Source organism: Geospiza fortis, unplaced genomic scaffold, assembly GCF_000277835.1.
Source record: "Geospiza fortis unplaced genomic scaffold, GeoFor_1.0 scaffold403, whole genome shotgun sequence".
In the NCBI taxonomy this organism is placed as follows: Eukaryota; Metazoa; Chordata; class Aves; order Passeriformes; family Thraupidae; genus Geospiza; species Geospiza fortis.
In genome coordinates, this window is record NW_005054336.1 from 1,088,546 (window position 1) to 1,108,012 (window position 19,467).

Below are 19,467 nucleotides of genomic sequence, written 5' to 3' on the forward strand. Positions count from 1 at the left end.
TAATGGAGAACCATAAAAAGAAGCAAAACAAACTAAAAAGGAAAAAACCCAAAATCTAATGAAAGGTGTACAGTTTTTCAGTATGAGCTCTGGAAAACCACTCATGCACTGGATTGAACAATTTATTTCTGAACTCTTTCCTTCAGACATGATGACTTTCAAAAAGGTTTTTTGATATTTTATAAGTAGCACAATCAGAACTAAATGAATCCAAATGTTTGTGTGTGTGTAATGCAAACCCCCCAAATGTAAAATAAATATTTGCTACTAACATGTCATATAGAATAAATTACAATTTTATTTTTAAAAAGTTCACAGAAACAGATCATTAGCACACATCAGTATTTGTTAAGATGGATAAGCATTTGCAAAAATAAAAGGTCCATATTCAACATATTACTAACAACTAACAATGAAATAGAATGGGTATTGCCTATGCATAAACAAACTTAAGGTTTTGGTCAAAAAATATATATTATTTAAGTACAAATTGTAAATCACATATATTTAACTGAAAGTACTATTTTTAAAAAACAAATCATAGCCTATATCTACAAAACTAATTAGAATTTAGAACTGAAATTGGATCAGGAATTGTTTCTTGTATTAATCCTGTATCAGCTGAATATTTACATGTGTTTTACTTGAGGCACAAATCAGTCTTATTGAACAGCAGCTCTTGAACTCAGGCAAATACTTAGATATCTCACTGGAGCTGTGTCACCAGGGTATATCAGCCCATTCAGAGCTTAAACTATACTTGCATCTAAAAAAATTTCCTACTTATATTTATAAAATGCCACTATAGTGTATGCCTGAGCATAATGAGATGTAGAGAAAAGTAGCTGGATGGGACAGCCTTGTGGTGGCAACTCTCCCACATAGTGTAGGGCTATACTGGGGCTAAACCACAGGGGCAAAAAGGGAAGGAACCTAATTATCTCATTTTTTGCCTGTTTTAATAGGTTAGATATCATTGAATTGAAAGATAATCTGTGATCACCTGCATTTACCATGGACTAAAAGGGCTCAGGTAAGATTTTATAGGCCAGGACATTCACAGGCCCATTTTGTGTGCATACCCCACACATACACACCTGCTGCTGCTGCCATGCACTCAGCCTTGCCCTGCTGTGCCATGGAGAACACAAAGGTTTCTGTCAGCAACATCAGCTCCATTCCCCACATGTGCCCAGCCAGTGGGACATAGCAATGGCTCAGCTGTTTCTCCTGCCCACAACAGATGTTTTCCTAGGGAAGAATTAACATCAAAAAATTTAATCTGTCAATATAGTGTAAGGCCTCAATGGCTTTGCCTCCAACAAGACTGGGAGCCCAATCCTGACAAGTTTCTCTACTATAAAATAGATTAAAGAATTCAGCCAAACATTGTTACATATGCATCTTTCAAAAACTGCACATAATTCTGCATGCTCTGGTTCTTGATCACTGACTTCTGTAGGCTGTTCTCCAGCTCCTTCAAATGTACTTCATGATGCTTTTCATTCTAATGAAAAAAGAAAAATGCAAAGAAACTTAGAAACAAAATATAAATCAATCAAAATAATAATCTAAGACACAAAGTACCTAATTTTTATAGCTTTATTTACCTGTAAATGTTTTCAGAGGCTCCACAAAAGCAAAGGTGTTAAAAAAAGCTTCAAAGGATTGAAGCTTTTCTTTATGTTGTCAGGACCAAACTGAACATGTTTGGATAGACTTAAAATCAAAAAAAAGGCCTACAATAATTTATAAAAATTGTAAATTCAGATTACTGTCATTAATTCAGGAAAGAAAAAGAAGCTACCACTACATCATTATGGGATTGTTATGCATCTAATCTAATGTAGAGATGCTTACTGAACACAATTGATCTGAGGGAAATCACAACTTCATACTTAATTTCTTTTTTGTCTTGCTGTGTAAATTTGACTGAGTAAGAGTTGTAAACTCAATATTATTCAAGTGATTTAGTTAGACTGGACTAATGTTAGGTTGGTGGGAAATGTCAATGTACAAAGTATATTGTCAAGTTGAATTAATTTACTGCTCTGAAAAGTGTGTCTCAACTGTATAAGTAGTGTGTTTTCAGTAAAAGGAACTTGTTTTTGTAAATGGTGATGCGGTAAGTGATTTCTTGAATCATAAACAGCATTATTTACTCACATGGTGAAATAAGCAGAGGAGTTGGTTTTTTTCTTCTTGCCTCTTTCTCACTTCAGCTTCAAGAAGTAGAAGTTTTGTCTGAAAGGCTTGTTCTCTGTATGACATTTTTTCCCATTCTTCAGCTACCTATAAAAGTAATGAGAGAGAAAGGATATAGATATATATATACACAATGTATTTATAAATTATATATGTATTACATATATATTTACTCTTAAAACCCAAATAAAATTATTTTCTTTTCTCTTAACATTAATAGCTCTATTTCCTATCCTTTAATTGAATACTGAACTTATTTCACATACCCAGGTATTTAACAAACCTGAGAAATATTTTGGCTAAATTTGAAAGCTGTTTCAATTGGGGAAAAAAAAAAGTAATACAGTGGGAGTGGAACACTTTTTACCTTATGTTCAAGTGAAGCCAAAATTTCAGTTTTCTCAAAACCAAACAAAGATCCTCAGTAGCGAAAAAATCAGATGGTTATTTCTACATTTTTAATCTGAAATTACAACTTCATACATTTTTTCTGATTAAACTAATATAATTCAATACAATCTAAATTCCTGCATTTTCTCTTGAATTTGATTTACTTTTTGCATAATTTCTACAAATTATTTTACAGATAAAATTCTGCTTAATATAGAAAGAATGCAAACTCTTCCTCTGAAAAGAGAGAGATTTCAACACCAACATTCTTGTGGGCTTTTATAACAAAGAAAACAAAAGGTAAGATTAAGCTTTTGTATAGAAACTTTTTGCCATATGTGTGGGATTTAATATTAGGTGGTTAAAGAATTTTGATTTATCAATTAAAAAAATTATAATAAAAGGTTGGTAAATTAAAACTTGGTATTTATTTCCATAGTATCCAAACTTGACAAAGAAATTGAATTGTTCCATCCATATTTAAAACATGAAGAAATTCACAGTAACTGTTTAGTATTTCTTCCTACGTGCAAAATAGTCTTGTCCCATATTTTTTTATCAAGCTTATTTTTAATGCTGTTTTTAAATAGAAAGTAGCAAACAAGATTGAGAGATATATTAAATCACCAATACCATTTTTCTCCCTTCTTCCAAAGCAGATTCAAGTTGTCTGGTCAATGCATTATATTCTGCAATTTTCTCTTTAAGCTGCAATTTACTGCTCTGAAGAGTCTCATCTTCTTTCCTGAGCTGGTAAGCAAGTTCTTCATTCTGATATTCCACCTGTCCTAATTGCCTTTACACAAAACAGATCAGTGCATTATAATTCACTATAGCAGAAATGTATAGTGTATGTATAGCAGAAATGTATAGGAATGAATTTTGATCAGATTCTTCAAATTACCTTTGAAGATCTCCATATTTCTTCTGAATGTTACCAATCTCTTCTTCTAAGCAAAGATTGCCCATAGAAGTTACACTATGGTTATCCTGTGAAAATGACAATTTGTTTCTATTTGAAGAGTTGAAGAGATCTGCATGCAGGATCTTACTGGAGTAAAGTAAGCCTGTCTATTAAAATCCATCAAAAAATTTAACTGTAATTTCAGATAAACACTGTTTATTCAGGCAAACGCTATACTATAATCAAGTAAATGTTATCTTGTATTATTGTATCTTGTATAATTCTCTTAAATTAGTAAAATACAGCTAAAGTTGGTGACTAAAATTTAGTGTGAAAATTTAGGCTGAAAACCTGCTATGTAACAAATTCCTAAAAAACTCCATGTCCTACCCATGCAGCCTTGTGTATTAGGGACACCAAAAAAAGCTCCCTCACACTACAGTCACAGGAAGCATAAAAATAACACTGCATATACACACAGTTATCACAGGAGAACAGGGCAGCACTGGCAAAGAATTTCAGAAAGAAGAGAATATAAAAAAAGACAAGTTCATAATAAGAGACATCAGCCGCAGAAGCTGAAGAAAGCAAGAAGACAGTCTTCTCCTGCCCAGCATCCAGAGTGCTAAACTTTTACATGTTTTCTTTCAAATCTCAGAGCAATAAGATTATTGCTCCTTCTTCCACCCATCAACAGCATGTTAGCAATACACAGGCACATCAGCAGCCTGTGAGTGCCAGCGTTTACAGGGGTGACCACCACCATTCTCTGGACTGCGTCAAGCAGTCCCATCCAGCAATTTGAGCTCATCTGTCTGTTTGTGTTTATCAGAATTACAAGCTGTCCAGGTAGCAGCACACTGGTAGTAGCAGAAATCAGTCCAGCTGAACCCAGCAGAGGTTTTCTGCAGAAGGAGCAATTGCTCCAAAACGAATTTTCCTAAATTCTGGTCATAGAGTCGAGGGTAAAGTACATCAATCACCAAGACTTAATGCTGAAATTTAACTACTGTTCCACCAGACTAGTGATTATATTCCCAATTATTTTGCTATACTTAAGAGGTTCATCTGCACTTTTTCAAGTAAAACACGTAGTTAGATTAAAATGACATTCATCATTTTATATGATGTATAAATTTTGCACCTCAAAATTAATTATTGTTTAAGTACTTGATTTAAGAGTTTATGAACATTCCTGGAAGAATCAAAAATCAAGAGCAATGTTTTATATAAAGTCTATAGGACCACAGAGACTCACATTACTTCAGCTGTAGTTTTCCTACTGACACAGCAGGATGATTAGGCCCCTTTCCCACCCTACTAACTTAAAAATCTTTGTTATTTATGCTCTTCTAACTTAAAAGTACATTAAAATAAAGACAAAAAACAATAACAAAAAACCCCAAACCTACCCTGCCACAGAAATTGATGTCAGAGAAAAAAAAAGTCCAGGAAAATTAATTTTCAGGCTTTAGAGAAAATACAAGCATTAGAGTTAAATACAGCTAAAAATTGCAATTATCCTATTAAAGCATATTTTAAAAGTACTTACTCAACTAAAAATTTTTAAAATGTTATACATCATCAAGAATATAATTTATCTGATTAAATATTGTATGGCTTATAAATTTGCCATTAAAAACAAAACTAATGTAGAATTAAATTGTTCTACTAGATACAAAAAATATCTAGACTTGCATTTATTTCCAGGGAAGAATTCTGCAACACATCTCAGGACATAAGTATTCAAAAAGATCAAAAATACATTCATTATAAAAGTTACAAGCCTTACCACATAATGAATTCACATAAATACAGTTGGCAACAGTTTTACTTGCATTATCTGATTTCCACGGAAATTGCTTTATGATTTATGAAGATTTCCACAGAAATTTTGATTTATGAATAAAATAACAAAGGAAACCTCACCACTGCCACACACACCAATAGTAAAATGCCCCAGTGACATTTTTACCACATAATTTTCTCATTTATCTTTAGAAATCAGCATGTTTTAACCACCTGAAGCTCCAGCTCCCTGAGGGTTTTGCATTTCTGTGCACAGATCCTTTCCCAGGCCAGAAGTTTTTGCTGGTTTTCCTCAGCTGCTTTCAGCAAGTCACAAACATGTTCGAACTCCTTTAACTCAGCCTTCATTTTGTGCCTCACCTGCATAGTAGCATCACAGGAGAAAAATGTAAATTTAAAACCATAAATTAATTGTAATACGTAATGGATTTTCATGTAGGTAATAAAGCTAAAATTCTATACAAGTTACATGTCACCTATTTTATAAAATACTGACAAAGGCACAAGTTATTTTCTGATACTTAAGAATGTGCTGTCTTCCAGTGTTCAGCTCCATCTGCTGAAAAATTTGTAACTCATCTCTGTATGGAGTCAATCTTAACTGTTAGTTCAAAAGAAAAGAACTTACAATAGGTTTGCTTCCATGTACAACTTTCACAACTGTTCTGTCAAAAAGATAGTTTCAAAATCATCAACAATAAAATCACACTTTTGAAAGTGATAAAGGAATTCTGGATTTCTAAAACAGTAGCCAAACTACTTAGTAATTGCACTAGAAATCATTGCTCCATTGTTTGCCATTGTGTAGTATACAAAAAGCACCAGCTTTAGATAACAGTCAGTAAAACTCAGCAATTTAAAAGCAAGAGACAGTACTTTGTGACTTCTAACAAGATCATAAAAATGTAGAAAAGACCTGTGTTCTACAGAATTATTTGGAAACATTCTTTATTACTGCAAAACTTACCTTATCTGCTTCTAAGCATCTGTTTTCTGTTATTTTTTTGTTTTCATTTAAGACTGTTTCATATCTGGATTTCAATTCTTCCACAGCAATTTGTCTTTTTTGTACCTAGGACAACATACATTTTTCACATACATTTGCAAGGTCCTTCATTTAAATATAGAAAAGGTAGAATCATTAGTTTGAAGCATAAAGGAAAACCTCTGACTTCTAAATAGTATCTCAAAATTTATCATTATTTGAAGTTATTTATTTTCATTATCCTACTTGTCACAGCAAGAACAAAATGGTTACCAGGTAAAGAGCACTGTCATATCAGCAGCGTGTTATCAACAATGGAGAATGAGCTACAGCTGTAGAAGCAGCCAGTGTGACTCACACCTCTGTCCCCACAAAACAACTGTCAGTGACACTTCCCATCTGGAGTCACTACAGCCCTGAGCTAGACAATTCACTCCACTCCCTGCTTAAGACTGGCTGTTACCTGGAACTACATCTACCATCTTGAAGCTGGCAGCAACTTTAATTATGATGATGCATTCCAAAGGCAAGGCTCTCTGGCTCTACTCTAGATTTTGTATCATGTCTCTCTTTTCTCTTGTCAGTGATTAAAAAAAAATCAGTAAGTGAATAATGTCAGTGAACTTGTGTCTATACTATAGCATAGACACATATTTGAATCAATGTTCTAAAACTTCTGTGTGAATAAAGCCAAATACAAAAAAATGAATTGATAAAAAGCCCATTATAAGTTTGGTTTATTTGTTTCACTGGTATTTCTATGTGGATTTACGCACTGCAAATAAAACAACTCATGTAACCCTATACTCATAACCGTAATATATATTTCTTGAATGAACTTGGATTTCTAGAGCTTACTTGAATACTGATATGCTGTTAGGAACATGAAGATAAAATATAGCCAAGTAGAGGTAAAATATCATCAGTATATCCACTGAAGACATCAGATTCAAACTTTTTAAACATCTAGTTTACTGGGTCACTAACCTGCTTTTTAGCAAGCAAATCTTGTCAAAGCAATCTTGTCTTGTTGGCTTCAATGAGCTTCAAGTGGGCTTCACACAATTCAGTACAGACAATGTGTACTTGCAACTGTGTGGAGAATATTCTTCCATATGGTCTGTAATAGCAATTTCTTCTTTCATACTCAATATTACAAAAATATTACAATGCCCATGACAACAAAATGGATTTATTACAAACAAAACCTTTATAATTTCTTCAGAGTGGCTTATAAATGAAAAAAAACCATACTTGAAGATTTCAAACATGGTAAGTCACCTCATTTTTATGCTTTTCTACAAGGTTTTCCTGCAGCTGTGCTTTTTCTTGCAGATGAAGCAACTCATATTCAACAGACACTGCACTTTTCTCCAATGTAGCAAAGGAAGCCTTGATCAAAAATAGAAAATATAAAAATGTTAAGAGTGTTACTAAAATAACACATTCTACAATATGATATTGCCAGCTAGTGATTTGCTGGCACTAGGAAGGGTGATATAAATATTTTTCTTGTCAAACAAAAATTATAGTCTATAGTTCATTTGTCAGCTCATCAGAACACTTCTATTGGATGATAAAAAACCCCCGCAAACTCTTTCAAAATTGAAATTAATAATTAAACTCAGTTCTTTCATTTGAAAGAAAGTTTAACAAACATAAAAGAAGAGTTTCTACTTAAGAAATTGTGCAGTTATTGACAGTAAAATAAACAATATCCTGATTAAGCAGATATATCATCAGACAACCCTGTTCCTAGCTTTGCCATAAATTTCCAATGGAAAATTTTCAGTATCTCATTTGTTCTTACTATCAAAAATGGATGGCAAACCTTATTCTGCAGGTTTGGGGTCTCTAGACAGACAGTCCAAAGAGAATGAATACGGTTGCTTCATTAATGTGTGAGAAATGTAGAGCCATTCAACAATGATTTATAATCTCACCTTTAATTTTTTGTTTTCAAGGTAAATCTTTTCATTTTCAGAGTTAACAGAATTTAGCTTTCCAAGAATTTCCTCTTCTGAGTTTCTTCTCCATTTCTCCCTTCTTTCCATGTCTTCCATCAGGCCTTGGATCTGACTTGTTAGACAGGCAAGTTCTCTATAACACACAATGCTTTGAAAACTCTCACTATGAAAATTAAATTGAACCTTAACACATTCCCCTTCGTAGTGTATATACATATATATGTAAAAGGGGGAATGCATTTACACATCCAAAGAAAGGATGATGTACTTATATTCTGAAATAAACTCTCTGAAAGAGGGGAGTTTCTACTCCAAGAAAGGTGTCTTAGCTCAATTATAGAACACCAAATGATACTTCTAAGAGAACTATGCATACGCACACTGTTCAAAATAGAATTATATTGAATTTATAGGGTATATCACATAATGTCCTACAAAGAACACTCCTTAGCTACTTTAGGAATGTTACTTTCTATTATTAAAACAGCAAAAAATGCTAAGGCCTCATTTTTTGCCTTTTTTTTTGTTTAATATAGTTCACAAAATCTGTTTTGCTGTTTAGTCAGCCACACATTGCTTAGTAGAACAAGTCCTGTTAGAATGGCACATTTCAAGCAAAGACTTGTATTTTCAGCTGAAATGAAAACAGCAAAAACCAGCTGGAAGCAGAATGAGTATCTGTTGTTTCTTAGATGCCTTCCTATATACACTGGACCAACAGTGGGCTAGACAGATTTCTGGACTGATGTCATCTACCTGCCCTGTGGTTAAATTTTAAAATCTGCTGTAAGTATTTTCAGAAATGCCAGATTTTCTGGACAAAACCAAAATACTCAAGCCATTTTAATGTGAGCTGTTAAATACTTGAGCATTAATCAAGATCTCTGTGAAATAAACATTATCTCAGACCTAGAATAAAGGCGCCTAACAGTTTCTTTTGCTGGTTTAAATTATAGTCTATATTTCTACCAACAGAAATGGTAAAAGGATATTTGTCATTGTCTGCTCAAAAAATAACATATCCTTCATGTACATTAAGATTTGACTGTGTAGTTTGAATAAGGTTGGATAATTTTGTTCTGCTTTTCCTTAAATGAGTGAATTGTTCAAATGGCTTCTGAGAGGAACCCTTCTCTATCCTCTACTGAGGTGAGACATTAGTGGAACTGAAATAATTTGGCCATCACTAGTCTGAAGTAGGACCTACAAGAGAAAGAACCTTTTTCTATTCTGTAAACACAAGGGTTAACACGAGCTGTTGAATCAGTTATTAAATAAGTGGTTATGTGGAGGCCACATAGGAGCTGCCAGCAAGTTCAGGCTGATCAGAAGTATGCAGGAAAAGGAATATGTTCCTTACTGGTAAAGGGGAATAAACCTTCAAAAGAAGTGAAATGCAACAGAGAGGAGGCTAAAAATCTTAAATTTTCTCTTATTTCCAACTTCCAAATTCTGCTCAGAATTTTAAAATATTAATAAACTCATTTACATTGTCAACAATGAGTATTGCACTACTAAATATCAACACCCTGTGACCACAGAAATAAATAAACAAAAAAGACCAACAGTCCAACTTACTTCTCAAGATCTTCTATTTGAACTTCTAACATTGTCTTTTCTTCAACTATTCTATCATGCTGGTTTTTCCAGACATCAGAAGCTGACAGTATCTCATCCAGTTTGACTTCCTAGAGAATGCAGAAATTATAAATTATGTAACAAAAGAATGCCACTGAAGAATGCAATGTAATTCTATAAATTTTAGATAATAGAGATATTTAAAATAAGATGGTTTTATTGGATCTCCCTTGTACAAATCAATATACATTTTCTCTCATCTCAAAATAAAATCAACAAAATTCCCTACATTTTTTAAAAATCAAATCTATGTACAGACTTACTTTCAAGGCAGAGACATAGTTAAACACTGGTACTGTATATCAACTGTAGAATACAACATTTCAAAATGTAAGATGACAATCTTCTCTCATCTCAAAATAAAATCAACAAAATTCCCCACATTTTTAAAAAATCAAATCTATGTATAGACTTACTTTCAAGGCAGAGACATAGTTAAACACTGGTAGTGTATATCAACTGTAGAATATAACATTTCAAAATGTAAGATGACAATCTTTTCTTAAAAAAAAAAGTCTTCAATACATCTCTACTACATATAAATTACATCAATTAATAAATGAATAAAATTGTGCTAAAATATTATAAGAATGAAAAACACTGGCTGGGTAAGAAATTAAGCATTAGGTAAAATCCCTTAAATGAATATAGATAATTAACCAATACAGGCTATCTTGAAAGTACACCAGGATTTCAATGAGGAAGGAAACAAGTGTAACTACAAAACATCAGAAGTTTAAGAGGTAGTTGCTGTCCCTCTGTACTGCTAATTTTAGTTAAAGATTCACTACTGTCTTCTCACAAAGATCCAAGAATACAAAAACCATTATTAATCATCTCCTGGTACACTAAGTGGAAAAATATATCTTTAATACTGACATATCCAAAATTATTGCAACACATCTAAGAGTATGAAAACATATTCATCTTAGGAAATCCAAAGAGGGCAATAAGCACAGTTCTGATGCAGCTGGCTTTTTTGAACAATTACAAACTACTGATAGCAAAGCAAGATTCCAAGGAACAACTTGGATTAAGGAAGTTTTATGTTTGGATTTTGAAAAGGCTCAGAGCAAGCAACTTAGAAACTAAAAGCTAAATAACCACAGGAGACATCACATATTAATAAATAAAGAAAACTAACACTTCAAACCTCAGCCATGGATTCTCAGTTAGTACACTGTATTTCTGAGTTAGTCAGTGCTTATCCACAGAGGACTAACAGGAAGACCAGGAAAGGTCTAACAAAAAGCTGATGACACTCCTCTTATTTCCTACAGCTTAAAAATGTTCAACCTCTTAAGACAACCACTAAATTTTAACAAAACAAAAGCAGTTAATAGTAATAGCTTTCAGGACAACTATAGCAACCTTTTCCTTAAGAAATGAGCAGCAAAACAAAAGACATAAAGGCACAGCATAATGAAACAAATTTTTCTATTTTCCACAGGCGAAAGTCTTTCATTTGTTTAATTTCAAACCATACAACATAACATTGCTCATAGCATAGTCACTCACATGTTCTTTTATTTTTGAGGTTACACCTTTCACAGCTTCTTCTAAGTGTTGAGCTCTTTGTTTCTGGGACCTTATTGCTTTTTCCAGAGCTATCTTCTTTTGCTCACTTGTTTCCTTTAAGGCTAACTTCTGGCACTTGTATTCACCAATTTGATGTTTCCACTCGGCTATTTTATTTTGTAGAGTCTGCAGCATAATTAAAATCAATTCTTCAAATTCCAAGGCTTACAGATAATTTTGTACTATAAAATAATTAGAAAGAGCTGTTACATTTATAACATCTGTTTCCATATAATCTTGGGATCTCAAATCTTGTAGTTGATACAAGGAGCTAGCTAAGTAAAACAGTCGACAAGAAAAACAAAGAGAGAAAGTCATTACAAAGATGAAAAGAGGAGGCTGAGAAGGTGCAGGAGCAGACAGGAGCAGGGGGAAAGACAGCAATCTAACCATGTCTGTGTGCTCTTGCAAATGGATGCAGAATTTCCACCTACAAGGCATGGTATCAACACTACATGATGATATTCATTAAGAGCAATACCACACTGTTTCAAGGAGAATCTCAGATCCACTTATCAAAAATGACCAAGCTACCAATAGACAATTAGTTTCAGAAAGACAAGTGTGAGTCCTGTTTATATCTCTTACTATTCTTCCACCAAACTCCAGCAATATAGGTAAGCCAGCAGCGTCAACTTTCTTAGTTCAGTGAAAAATATCCGAATTGTAGGAATGATTAATGCATTTGTTTCCTTCCTTTTAGCCTAGGTCTGACACTACATTATGTACTACTAGTTAACTACTGAATCTGTGAATGTGCCAGCCTTATTCAAGGTACTCATTGACAGTTGCTATAAAATATGCATATTATGGATACCTCTCAGTAAAGTTCCTGCTAATAGCCCCAAAACTTTTACAGAATCAAAGCAAAATGTATGTGGTTTTCCAAGTGAAAGATGGTCTCAGGTACTAGGATTCACTGAAAAGCAGAAGTACTACTTCAAAAAAAAGGAAATTACAAAAAGACCCAAATATATAAAAAGTGGTTTTCCTATATAAATGCTTATAGGGCACCTAATAAACAAAGATGTGACTTGAGGTGGTGGATAAATGCAGCAAACAAAATTTCAGTCTGTGTATGGATTTCAGCTGTCAGTGTAAGTAAACAGCTGCTATCCCCCATTATAACCACCGGAGGTCAGAATCACGCTAAGAATAAGTGCTCTGGGCATTAGCCAGTGGCTGAGGTAAATTCGAATTGAGAACTAATTTCACAGGGGCAATGCTAAGCTTTCGCAAGCTTTTGTCTAGTTATTAACAAAATCAACTCCAGGATTTAAGCTAGCAAACGACTTCAGCAATTTCTGAAAGTGATCAAAACTTTTTTTAAATAGAGATTGAATGGCAATACAGCTGCATATCAAGTTATTTGATCTAATGAAAATGTTGTTGGAATTCTATAATTGTACTAGGTAGAACAAGAAAGCAATTTTTATTCCAAAGAAAACGTGAGACATTTATGCAGACATAGACATGTGATTTGAAATTGCCTTGATACAGGTTGGGTAACAATCTCAAACGATTCAATTAGCAAGGGATGTATGGTAGTAAAAGAGTTTGGAAATTAGAAATACACTGGTTTTAGCCAATGTTTTCTCATTCATGCTTATGTTCTTGACAAGTTTCATATACTGTATTCTGAGGCCACATACAGCTCCAGCCTTTCATGACCTCCTCCTTGCCCTTTTCTAAAGCCAGTAACTGATTCAAATGCTCACATTTAACTTGTGCTTTTTAGAACAGAAAATGGAAATAATTTAACCTACCTTAAACAAAGTGAGATTAGGCATTAGTCATCAGTATTTTACTTTCAGTCAGTATTAAGAGTCAGTATTATCGATCCTTCACAGACAATAAGAAGAAACAGGGTGTGGCTGTCACTGTTCTCTTAGAACAGGAAGTCACCACAGGGACTTGCTTATCTCTTGACCATATGGAAACTTTCTTCTAGACAGTGTAGTTAAGTGAATGCAAACCCATCTATGCATGTTTCACTTTGCTCCACCAGAACTGAACAAGTGTGCATAAGTTGAGAAAAGAAAAAAAAAACAACAACAAACAATCTAGCAATTCAAATAGTGTGGTCAGGCAGATCTTGCAAAACATAAATGCTTATGATTTTAATTGTTTGGCATTTTTCTTCTATCAATAATTTGATTTCAAAACAGGTCACAGCAAGGCTTTGGGTTTTTTTTTCCCCAATAAAATGAAACACAAGTAAAAATATTTTGACCTGCATTTTCACTCTTAATCCATAATTTTCTGCTTCTTTTCTTTTAATCTGACGCTGCAGGTGAGCTTGTACTTCCTTTACTGATTTTGACAGGTGGTCCTGTTTCTGTACCTTGGTCTAGGAAAGATAAATACAAATTTATTGTATAACGCTGTATGATGCTCTCTGTATTTTTTCTACTATGCAACAGTTTCTAACTGACATTTGAATGTCCTCAAAATCTGGAGAAGTTAAAACATGCTCTACAAGTATATTTACAAGCAGTTACTTGCTACTAACTGTATTAATGTTAAACAGAAATCACAAACTTGAAACAATTTACGTATAATTTTACATATAATATTTAATCTGAGTTTAAGTAGCAGGAATAAGGCCTGGAAGCATGGACTCAGACATCTAGGCTAAGGAAAGGATTCCAGCTAGCAGGATGACTAACCTGAGCCACACTGATCAGCTGTGCTCTGACTAACTAGACCTGAACTGACCTTCATTAAATTCCAAAGACCTTCATCTCCTATTAGAACTATTGATACATTTAATTCAAACTCCAATTTTGGGGGATATGTAAATCACAAGAGAAGAGGAAACTTCAGTCACCAGCACTCAGGTCAGATGATTCTATGAAATTTCTTTCAACTTAATTCCTTTGTCTCATTCTAAGTAAGAAGTAATAAGGTAGATAAGTATCATGTTATCAGTATAGACTGCAAGAGACTAAAAGAATGTACCAGTGGAAGTGTTCATTATAGACACCAATAAGAAAGCCAGATTCAGTCAAGTGTTGATGAAAATGCCATTTATTGAAATTAATGTAAGAAGGACAAAGGGAATAGCATAGAAAATTATTTATCCTTTCAGATGCTAGGCACCCTAAATTGTCCAACATTAGGTAGTCTCCAGTCAGGGCATGGTATGCCACATAGATTGCACCAACACTGAGGTGTGCTGGCACTGGGGTCTCCAGAATTTTTATAGGCTTTTCTGTTCAGCATTTCTAGCAGGCAAAAAGATGTTTCCATGAAAATTTGCTCCTTCACTTCAAGATAAAGGCAAAGACATGACAAGAGCCCCCAAAGGCTCCTCTGTTATGATCAGCTGGTCAACAGAGGTTAATATCCAGCAGCCAAGTGATATGTTCATTCGGTTAAGCAAAAAAAATAAAACTCTTAAAGAAGAACCATGGCACTTAAAAACCTGCAAGAAGTTACAAATATCAAAGTATACTGCTGTCTCCTGAAAGGTTTAACTGAGCCTATGCTGTCCCTCACTAACACTGAACCATGCTGCATGGCATGCACACTAAGTGCCCTGGAGGTATTCAATCTGTAACACAGATTGCCAAACTACCAGTAAAATAACTTCCAAACTTTTACAGTACCCTCTTATACAGGACAATTCTTCCCTTTCAGTGTTGGTTTTTGCACTGAGTCCCTTCTTTTTGGTGCAAAGAACGAATGAGCTCTCACCAGACTTGTCAGCCTTTGATGAATTAGCTCTGTCATCTGTACCACCTTTCCTAACAGAGCCAAGGAAACCAGCTGTGAACAGTATCTGTTATATTATTGCTTATAAATACTTTTTCCCCAGAATATTGCAAATCAGTAAATGAGTAGTCAAAAGCCACCTTAGGATATTAGTGTTAAGAATAACTGTATCCTTAGTTGGTTTGAATACAGTTTTGATGGTTTGAAGATAAATCTGTAGGAAACACCTTTCAGGATTTTACATTTTTCATAGGTCTTTGAAATAATTGTTTTACTCAAAATTTATTTTTTTTAATTTGGGAATGTAGTATGTTGGAAAAAAATATTCATTCTAATGGAATTGGTCACTCACTTTTTCACACTGGAGCATGGATGAAAGTTCTTTAATCTGTTTCTCCCTTTCAAGTATTTTTTTCCTGAGATTCTTAATGGGAAAAAACCAATAAAGAAATTATTTTAATGTCTGTACACAACAAAGCATCAGAAATGCACAGTGATGAACATTTCAGATGTAAAAGTAAGATTCCATTTTGTGATGGTAAATCACAAATACTACCACTTTGCCACTCCTACTGGAAATTGTATGACTCTACAAGGTAGCCAATTTCAGATATTCAGCATAGAACAGAGAGAATCAAATTTTAATTTACTTACAGTATTCTGAATTTCACTTTCACTTAGCTCCTGCATCCAAGCGTCAATATTTTTACTGTTTAACTGCAACACAAGAAACATTAAACATTTCTTCTGATTATAACTGATTTTGTATTTTTCAATGGTTTTTAATTGGTTACATATAGTTTGCTATATTTTTAAACCTGGTACATATAACTAGAAAAGCTCACATACTCACAAGCTACTTGGTGGTTAAAACCAAAAGATTCAATTTATTTTGTGCATGGAACTTTATAGCTGAAGAAACAAACCAGAGTCATTCCATACATCTATTTATTTCTTTATTTTATCTAGAAGGGCTCTAAATACCATAGGTAAGTATTATTTAAGCATGTGGTTAAAGGGTAAAAGTATTTGTAAAATTCACAATATTTCAAAGACTAATATTAAGTGCTAAAGCATTTCAGGAGCCTCAGTTAGGAGAATTTGAAGACTGAGCTGGAAAGCATAAGGTGGAAGATCACAAAAATCAATTTGAATTAACTCTTTGTAGAATTTATGTGCCCATGATATTGTAAACTAAATATTTGTTTTAAAATATCCTACTGTATGTGTGCATGCACAACTTCCTATTTTAAAAAAGCAGACTTGTGTGGCTTTCAGACTGTAAATCCAAAACATTTTAGATTCACTAATGAGAAGATAAACCCACAAACTCAAGTTGGAAACTTTGGTATCAAAATTTGACTAGAACTCCTTCATCTTATCCTGGCCTGCATGTATGAACATTCCTCATAATGTTCTGTAATCTTGATCCCATGCCCATCTGTAAAGTCAATCCATGGACCTCAATTCTGCATCCAGGCTTCCACATCTGCATGCACAGCAAACTTATAAATATTGTATTCAGTACAAGTCCTAATCTTTCCTGACTATACTGAATCAGATTTGCTGTCATCACAAAAAATTATATATAAACAGGAATGGTGTTTTGTAACCTGACATTGATTTATCAGCAAAAATACTTAGAAGGCTTCCCAGGACTGAGAAGTGACCGGAAACCTAAATTTATCATACTCTCTTTCCATTCTCAGGAAACAGTCTTCCCCACAGTTTGTTCTTTATGAACTTTCTTTTTGCTTAATGACCAACAGAAAGCCTCATGCTTGTAAGACAACTAGCAATGTCTATGAAAACCTGAAAAATTAAGATTAACTTCAAAATTAAAAAATAAACTTTGGAATAAACACCCATTTTGTTAGCTTCTGAAAGAGAGTTAAGAAGGTCAGTAATGACAAATTACATTTAATTTTAAGAGCAATCTATACTCTCCACTCCATCAGGTTTCTGTCTGAGTTCCACATGTGAGTTCTACATGCCTATTCTTATACAGGAATTCACCCAGGTCCACCTCCTGTTTTAACAAACATAGTTCAACAAACTCCTTCCAAATTTTTAGTAACTTTCTTAGTGCACGGGACATAACAAAAAAAATCTTCCCACAATGTGTCTTATGAAGAAGATTATATGGATTATATGACAACATGTTTCTTTCAGACTAGCGTAAGAAACATACATTTCCATTGATTCTGTGTTTATGCCTTACATGTTTTCTTACTTGGTGTTCTAGACTGTCAGATTCTTTGCTCAGATCAGTGAAATACTTCCCATCTTGGATGGCTTTTGCAGTTCTGTGACAATCCTTTTTATCTGGCTGAATCAGTGAACACAGTTTTCCTGTTTCTCCAGGTGGCACACGTATTTTTCCCTGAAATAGCATTCATAATTATGAATAATTATGAAATAGCATTCATAATTATGTAACATTTAGTTTCACTCACAGTTAGGTCACTGATATTGCTAATTCGATTATATCAACATAAAACAAGACAGCTCCTCCAGAGAATCCTTTAAGAGAAAGTTTAAAGATCAAAGAATCATTTAGGACTTTCAGCAAGGATAAAAGCCTGCCATATCACAGGATGTACTCAAACAATTTGCTCACAGAACACAGCTAATTCACAAGGCAAAGGCAGACTACCTCCAGCAAAGGTGAAGGCCAAGACCTGCTCAGATTCTCATGTTGCTGTTTTTCACAACAGACTTCTTCCAATTTGGAGGCAGCAATGGCTTTCCTCTTTTCCCAAACTGGAAAAGCTTCTCACCAGGCCTGGCTGCTCAAGAAAATGATGCTGCCCATGCCATGGTAAGTCCAGAGCCATATCAGACCTAAAACCTAAATGAATCCCATTCCTCCCACTTCCTTATCAGGTACCAGCAACCTGTCATCACTCCTTCTCCAAACACCTCTCTCCTGCCTCCACCCTAGCACTCCAGAATGACTGATGCCTTCACCAAGCACAAAGTTACCATTTACTCCACTCAGTACTCCACTGATTGCTCATTATTTTTTCAGAAGTGAATTGTGTTGCCTTCTCCACCCACCAGGACCCATTTCTCCTGTGCTCAGCCTGTGCCAGGTGCATGTCCATCAAAAAAATTTGTCAGACTAAGAGTTTCAGCTCTTATATCCATATTGTCCTTCATATAATTGAGAAAATGAGTAACAAATTCGGGAAGTTCCCATCTTAAACAATCACTTCCTCGCAGAATCAGAATGCAGACTGCTCTCTTTCCAATTGTGTCTGACAGCAAATAAGTACAATCAAACACCAAAGGTTTTTTATTTTATATATGTGTATGTGTGTGTTGTTTTATTACAGGATTAGATTTCCTGGCAGACCTCAGCTTGTGTAACACAGTGCAACTCTCTGTAGCTTTTTCCTGGATATACAACCAAAACCAAGCTCTTGAATTTAATTACTTCCAGTGAAAACAGCACATTGGAAGATTAAACATCATGCTTCATTTACCATAACCAATTGATATAAGCAGAAAAGAACAAAGAATATTGCCATAGTTTCAGTATACTGTTGCCATGTCCAGCACTATCACTTAGCCAGTTTTTGAAATATTACCTACTTCAGATCTATAACTAGGAAGTATATTTTTACCTTGTTAACAAAACAAATGCAGTTAAAAAAATCAAGCCTAACAGGAACAGAATGAACTTGCCTCAACAGTGTGAAGAATAAACTTTTCCTGAAGATCAAAGTCCAAAGAAGGAGCAGAACAGTCATGTACAGGTAAAGACAAGGATGCTCGTGATGATGATGACATTTTGATTTAATGCTGTATAACAAGACAATGTATGTCAACATATCTTGGAGTTCCACGAATCAGTAACTGAAACATTACTGGCATGCCAGGGTGTTCCCACTACAGTGGGACTGCTGGACTGGACCAAGTAGATCCCAGTCACAGCAGAGATGTAACACAGTTAATGCACCTGAAATCTTCCACAAGAATTCACAATTTGCAATGGCTCAGCACTGAATTCACAAACAAGGTGTGCAGAAAGCAAATCCTTCCACAGCAGAAAACTGAATACACTCGAAGGACAAAGTAAAGCTCGCAACTGCTATTTCCCACTTCCACGCTCCCCAGCACAGAAGGGAGGCTCAGGGGCACAGGTCCTCACCCCAGGCCCACTCAGGCTCCCACCTCACCAAAGCCCCCGCGCCCGCTGCCTGGGTGTCCCGCGAGCCGCTCCCCCAGCACCGGTCCTGCGGGGCACTGTTCCCTCAGCACCTGTCCTG

General features: G+C 34.6%; 1 protein-coding gene across 1 annotated transcript; it reads right to left on the bottom strand.

Moving 5' to 3' along the window:
• Window positions 1-286: 286 nt before the first annotated feature.
• ODF2L (outer dense fiber of sperm tails 2 like) lies at window positions 287-18,988 on the bottom strand. Its single transcript, XM_031057908.1, is given in 16 exon segments — window positions 287-1,507; window positions 2,167-2,292; window positions 3,229-3,391; window positions 3,500-3,585; window positions 4,912-4,968; window positions 5,522-5,668; window positions 6,276-6,380; window positions 7,575-7,685; window positions 8,237-8,372; window positions 9,839-9,948; window positions 11,417-11,602; window positions 13,710-13,826; window positions 15,546-15,617; window positions 15,848-15,910; window positions 17,415-17,576; window positions 18,884-18,988. Coding segments are annotated over 16 exon segments (1,875 nt in total). The 3' UTR covers window positions 287-1,378.
• Between the last annotated feature and the right edge of the window lie 479 nt (window positions 18,989-19,467).